At 45.2% G+C, this 7,329-nt stretch overlaps 1 protein-coding gene across 1 annotated transcript; it reads left to right on the top strand.

The window, feature by feature from the left end:
- The first annotated feature begins 1,206 nt into the window (after nt 1-1,206).
- Nucleotides 1,207-1,980, top strand: PRNP (prion protein). The gene is given in 1 exon segment (NM_001013423.1): nt 1,207-1,980. A coding segment is annotated over 1 exon segment (774 nt).
- Nucleotides 1,981-7,329: the final 5,349 nt, after the last annotated feature.

Here is a 7,329-nt window from a genome sequence, read left to right as displayed (position 1 = left end):
TGTGTGTCTTTGATCTCTGCCCTTAGAACTGAGCACCCAGGGTAAATGAGGTGGTTAATCTGAAAGGAGATTTTCATTTGATGAGTGTACATTCTGCAAAGGGTCCTAAATTATTATCCAGGACAACTTGTTTGACAATTCCTAAACTGTGCCGGCCCTTTTCAGTAAGACATGTTTCTTTAGTACCAAAAATTAGGAGAAAATAAGTCCCTCCTAAGCCATTAAATGCTGAACTGAAACTCATCCAGGGACTTGTGAATACAGCCATTTTTACCCTGCTCTGCGCAGCTCTTTTTATGGAAAATGAATTTATAAGCAGGCATGCAAAATCCTGCACGTTTCCTGTTTTCAAAAAATATCGTATTGAGAATTACTCTGAGGAAATTCTCATTGGCATTTATATGTTTAGAGGGCATTAATCCCTTCCCTTAACAAATAACTATTGTGTGCTGCTCTGCCAGGCACGGCCCCAGCCCCTGAGGAGGAAGCAGCAGACAAGACTCCCTCCCCACTGGCACTCATTCCCACAGATGAAAGAAGACAAGAGCCTCTGATTTTCAAAGTTAATTACTGCAAAGCTCAATCAGGGGGCTTCCTAACTCCCAAGACTTCCATAGGGGCCACACCAAGGTCTCAGAAGATTCCAGAAGAGGCTACAACCAGGGTCCTCAGAACAGTTCACACAGCAGCTAGGGACTCATCTCCACTCCCAGCCCCCAGGAGTGGCTGCTCAAGTGAATGACCCCATATTGGTGAATAAAGGATTCCCCTTGGTGTAGAGGCCCCAGACCCCACAAGAGCCAGTGTCCCTTATGACAGTCCAGTGGCCATAGCTTCCAGGGTCCCCACAAGGACATAGCTGGTTACAATAATCACTGCCCTAAAGATACTCGAAACTATGGCAGACCCAGCCCAGATGCAGTTTATCAATCAGGTTATTTTTACCATAAGCAACAGTGCTGACATTCCATCTTTATCAGGTTTCCAGGAAATAGAGCCAGAAATTATCTTAAGGTCAAATTTGTCCTTAAGAAGGAGAGAGAGTTGTGTTAACACTTTATTTGAAATTTTGTCGTAAGTGCTGCAAAGGAGAAACGAGAGTGGGAAGCCTTGATGACCGATGTGCAGATGTTCTCGCTGTGCATTCATTCATTATGCAGCACACGTAGGATGCTGACACCCTTCTTGTTTTGCAGATAAGTCATCATGGTGAAAAGCCACATAGGCGGCTGGATCCTGCTTCTCTTTGTGGCCACATGGAGTGACGTGGGCCTCTGCAAGAAGCGGCCGAAGCCTGGAGGATGGAACACAGGGGGTGGGAGCCGATACCCAGGCCAGGGTAGCCCTGGAGGCAACCGCTACCCACCCCAGGGCGGTGGTGGCTGGGGTCAGCCCCATGGTGGCGGCTGGGGTCAGCCTCATGGTGGCGGCTGGGGTCAGCCCCACGGTGGTGGCTGGGGACAGCCACATGGTGGTGGTGGTTGGGGTCAAGGTGGTGGCAGCCACGGTCAGTGGGGCAAGCCCAATAAGCCCAAAACCAACATGAAGCACGTGGCAGGAGCCGCAGCAGCCGGGGCGGTAGTAGGGGGCCTTGGTGGCTACATGCTGGGGAGTGCCATGAGCAGGCCACTCATTCATTTTGGCAATGACTATGAGGACCGTTACTATCGTGAGAACATGTACCGCTACCCCGAGCAAGTATACTACCGGCCAGTGGATCAGTACAGCAACCAGAACAACTTTGTGCGTGACTGCGTCAACATCACTGTCAAGCAGCACACAGTGACCACCACCACCAAGGGGGAGAACTTCACAGAGACCGACATGAAGATCATGGAGCGTGTGGTGGAGCAGATGTGTGTCACCCAGTACCAGAAGGAGTCCGAGGCTTACTACCAAAGAGGGGCAAGCGCCATCCTCTTCTCCCCGCCGCCCGTGATCCTCCTCATCTCGCTGCTCATTCTCTTGATAGTGGGATGAGGAGGGCCTTCCCATTCCCTGCACCATCTTAATCTTTTACAGGTTGGGGGAGGGGGTGTCTACCTACAGCCCTTTAGTGGTGGTGTCTCATTCCCGCTTCTCTCTTTAGCACCCATAGGCTAATACCTTGGCATTGATGGTGCTGGGAAACATAGAGCAGACCCAGGATGCTATTTATTCAAGCCCCTCTGTGATTAAATCCTACAGGGGCCAGTAGTAGTGTTGGGCTGAGAATAATAGCAAATAATCATTGGTTGGTCTAGGCTGAATTTTTTTTTTTTTTTTCGTCTAGTGCACCAGATTGGGGCTTAAACAATTCTCAAAACAGTCTTCAAATACCTTTATCTAAAAACCTCTGGCTCCTTCCCCAGCTAGAGCTCAGGACGCTAATGCCCCATTATAGCAGTAATTTCATAGCAACTTGGGGGAATGCCTCTCTTCCGTTAAAAAAAACAAAAACAACAACAAAAAAAACACCTGATTGCATTTCCCTGTTCAAAGAGCATTTCTGCCAAATTTGAAAGAAGGCCATGTGCTACTCATTCAAAAAACAAAACCAGAAATCCTTCGCTCTTGGATTCAGGCTCAGCCCGCCGGAGAGCATGTGCCCTGCGTCTGCACAGAACTGGGATGATGTTTTGCATTTTGCAGTGTGGGCTCCCAGCAGCCATAGCATCAAGTGTAAATATTTATGCAACACTGGACCCCGGCAGAGGATATTTTCATAGGGAATGAACGTAACCAACAGAATGAAAATGATAAAATATTCCCACACTTGGGAGTGGTGCCCTTGGAGGCAAGCTCCCATTTTGGACATTTAAAGCACCTACAGGTGGCATTCCTTTCTTTCACAACATAAACTATAGATAATTAAGGCAGTAAAAAAAATTTGAACTGCCTTCTAGGCACTGAGAGCAAATCTTTACTCATTTACCTGCAAACCAGAATGATTCTGGCCTAGAGTAAGGTGCAGGTGTTAAAATAACCATTATCCTAGAGGATTGCATAACAGAGAAAATGATTCGTAGACAAAAATGATCTCACTTCATCTTTGCTGTCTCATAATTGTCAAAAATCAGAATTATGTTAAGTCCTAGTTTCTATAATCAGTTTTTGAATCAAAGGATGGAAGGCCATCCACAAAAATATCTTAGGTCAGAGATGACAGAAATATCCACTCAGAGTGGAAAAAAAGGAATTCTGTTCATTGTTATTTAAGTAAGGTGAAATTATTGTCTAGATCGTTCAATATCATCACCTAGCAGATAAATTTAGCATTCTGCAATGTTCCTGGCTTGCACTGGGCATTTAATGTAAAAAAAAAAAAAAGAGTTATTATATATATACATATATTGTGTATGACAAACTTAGAAATTTCAGTTAGAGGGGTTAACATCTGATACATCTAATGCACACCTGGTTTTGTAAGGTACTAAATACTTAATATGTAGAAAACCCTTTGCGTGGTCCTCAGGCTTACGTGTTCATTGAATAGTTTTGTATGATAGATCCAACATGGTCTTCAAAATATGCATGTACTTTATATTTTCTATATTTGTAACTTTGCATGCACTTGTATAAAAAAAAGTATAAATGTTCAAAATCTTGAATTAAACAGGAGCTAAGTGAACGTGTTCCACGGCGTCCGCAGCGACATTTATCACTGTGCCCTGCATTGGCAGGGCCATTGGGGTGAATTAGAGCAAGCCAAGGCCAGTGTCCCGTGCACCTCCCCTGGTCCTGCCCTCAGCTGTACTCCCAGTCCCACGCCAGGTGCTCCCTACTGCCTTTTCATTTTTTCCCACAAATATCTTAAATGTGCTTGGCACTGAGTAAATGGTAGAGGCACTATTGCAACAGAACAAGATAGTCCTTGCATCCTGGAAGCTTTTTTTCTATTCTAGATTTTGAAATAGAGGATTTTCTTAACTAAATTGCAGCTTAACAAGTTCTCAAGGAATCACTTGATTGCCCCTCTGCTCTCCACCCAATCTCAGGTTATAAGATCTCCGAGATGGTGGGAGCCCCAGTGGCAGTCACTCCCTTTGGACTGAAATTCAACACTTCAGGTCTAAAAGGCCTCTCATTTGTCACAGTCCTTCAAGAACTTCGCTTGTTTCCTGCCTTCTTCGCAAGTGTAAGGCACCAGCCCCAGGGTACTCTTGATTCTCTTTGGTGAGTTTTCTTCTCCAGCTGAAGTTTACCAACAGCAGGAGGTAATCACAGAAGGTACAGTGGTTAAAATCACAATTATTTAATACCTTAGGAAATGCCAATATCCTGCAGCAATCAGAGCATCAACTTTTACTAAAAATGGAAAGATAATAAATCAACACATTGAAACCCCATCATTCACAAAACCACTAGAACAACATCTACTAAGTCTCCAAAGCATTATTCATCCATAAGTGAACTCAGATTTAATCCTTAACATAAACATTTCAAGCATTATTTTCATTTTTGGCCATTTTTCTAATTATTTAAAAATAAGCTTCATTATCTGACCATCATAATTTCTGAAAAGTAGCCCACTGGGAAGACTTCAAATCTTCAAAGCACAGGTGAAGGCCAAAGTGAATAATACCATCTGTGCCTCAGGTCCCATAGTTTCTTCCTGTTACTTCCAACTCCTAGGAGTTGTCCTAAAAGAATTTTCTCTTTAAAAAAAAAAAAAAAGGAAAAACCAGTTTTAAAAGGACTGACATAAAGTAACTGAAGAGGGTTCTTCCAGAGAAGTGTTAGGTGTAAACTTCTGTTTCTCCAAGCTCCGTCTCTAGGCCTGAAAGCGAGTAAGTGTTCTTTGCCTTTGGAGGGAAATGTAGGTTTGTGTTGCTTTCCACCCTAGTGGGAGCCTCCATCTCAGCCAGTACCTGAGTTTCCCCAGACTCAGGCCTTGACAAACGGGACAGGGAGCTAGGCCTCTGAGGACCCATCACTGTCCCACACACTCCCAGGCCACCTGGGACACTGGCTTCTCATAGTCCTCAGGCTGGAGGTCTGGGGCCTCTGTCCTCACCTGTACTTTAAAGGGTCCCTTTCTAGGCTTGGCTCACACTTTGCTTCCTAAACTAGGTTCTGAGTACTGAGGGTATTGGAACTGTCTGCCAAATGGCCCCAAGCCAACATCAAGGCTCATATGGCCACTTAACTGCTCGACCTTCCATAGGTGGATCACCACTGTGCATACCTCAGTGTCAGAGAGGTAGCCGAGCTGGGGGAGGGAGCTCAGAAAGAACTTGAACACATGGACCAGGGACCTGAGGCTCCCACAGGTGCTGGCTGGGTCCAGATGGCAAGAGAAGAGGGCAGCCACGTGCTGAAGTCTCTCCTTTGTGGATTCTTTCTCCTCCAGGGCCTGCAAATGGTAGAGGCAGTCCCTGCCCTCAAGCTTCTAGACGAAAGTAGTGGATTTTGTAATAAAGTCATTAGTTTTTACAAATGTTCCCAAGCCATGCAAGTGTTTTCAAATTCTGACAGGCCAGGACTGGTCATGTGAAGTTTTGTCTCACCTCTTCCGAGGTCCCTCCAGAAGGATAGCCAGTACACTTTATTACTGGTGCTTCCAGCCAAGTTACCCACCCTGAGCAACTGCTCCTCACCTTCTTCATAGGTCCCCACATATAACTGGTCCAAATACACCCACCCATGCTCCCACGCCCCTTTCTGATAAGCCTCTAGAAAGTAGCAGGTGCCACATGTGCCCATATGTATAGAACCCCACCATGCAAATGACAACAGTATTTTTGCTTCTACCAGGGAATTTGCTAACAGTTGCCTCTAAGATCTGACCCTTAGAATCAATGATGGTTCATCAATTCCATTAAAAAATAATAGCCGGAATTAATGTGTTGGTTTTTTTTTTTTTTTTTTTTTTTTACATTGAGTGCTTCTACACAGTACAATGCTATACCACAACTATTCATGCTTCAAAAAAAACTGTTCAGGGACGCCTGGGTGGCCCAGAGGTTTAGCACCTGCCTTCAGCTCAGGGAGTGATCCTGGAGTCCCAGGATCGAGTCCCACATCAGGCTCCCTGCATGGAACCTGTTTCTCCCTCTGCCTATGTCTCTGTCTCTCTGTCTCTCTCTGTCTCTCTCTCTCTCTCTGTGTGTCTCTCATGAATAAATAAATAAAACCTTAAAAAAAAAAAAACCTATTCATTACATGAGCGTGTGTAATAAAATTTTAGGTGAAAACTCAGAGTACAAACATCTAAGGGCAGTGTCTCTGTTTTTTATAAAACAAAGAAAATATAGAAATACACAGAAAAAATACCAGAAATATATAATCCCTAATGTTAAAGTAATTATGGCTGGGTGGGTAGATTTTCCAGAAAATTTACAGTGACCAACTACTGCTTTTATAATAAGAAAAAAATCCACAGCTATTATTTTTAATTCCTCTCTTGGCACGTACCAGCCTGGCACATACATCCTCGAGGATCTTGTCTGTAGCGTTTTCTCAAACTTCAGTACAGCTTTGGAGGGTGTACCACGTGCCAGGCTCCATGCATGGCACTTGGCATCTAAGGCCTTGCTCTGACCTTCATAAGCTCCCCTTTTAGAAACCTGATATCCAGAGACATTCTGGCACTTGTCCAAAGTCACACAAATGGTATGTTCCTCAGAGTATACTGTGGAAACTGTTTGCCTTTGGTTTGCGATGATACTTGAGTTAGACCTCAGAGGTACCAGGCCTGAGGCACAGCTTATGGCTTCTGTGAATGGTACCCCCCTGGTACACTGTGGGCTCCAATTTCAGGGCAGTTAGCTGACTGACCCCAAGGAGAACCTAGCAGTGTCAGCAATCTGAAAAGCAAACCAGGTCTAAAATGCCTCTTCCCCCAGACAGACCCTCTATTGCTCACTGTCCCATACAGGCCCCCACCCTTGCACTATTTCAGAGAAGCCAGGCCCAGGGGTTGTGCACGGATGGTGGCCACCTCCAATTAAGCCATGATCCTCTAGAGCCCTAAAGCATGGGTCACTGCCTGTGGAGGCCCCATACTAGAGGCCACCAGGGTAGTTATGGGCTGGGAGCCTTTTTCTCCCGGACTGTTCTAGCACATCCGCCCCTTTGCCCCCTAAAAACAAACAAGCCCATAAACAAAACCAAGATCATTATCTGGGACACCTGGGTGGCTCATGAATAAATAAATAAAATCTTAGAAAAAAAAAGAAAAAGGAAATACAGTCTCCTTCCTCACTGGTTTTCTGGTCTGTGAGTCAAGACAATGCAAGGCCACCTGGCATACAACTGGGAGGGCCTGGAATCCATGGCCTTCTCCTGTGCTTTGGTGTTAGGGCCTTGGGAGGGTGAGCTTGGGCCGTAAAGAAACTTGAATGGACA

This window comes from Canis lupus, chromosome 24 (genome assembly GCF_011100685.1).
Source record: "Canis lupus familiaris isolate Mischka breed German Shepherd chromosome 24, alternate assembly UU_Cfam_GSD_1.0, whole genome shotgun sequence".
Taxonomy (NCBI): domain Eukaryota; kingdom Metazoa; phylum Chordata; class Mammalia; order Carnivora; family Canidae; genus Canis; species Canis lupus.
This window is presented reverse-complemented; position numbering and strand designations above follow the sequence as displayed.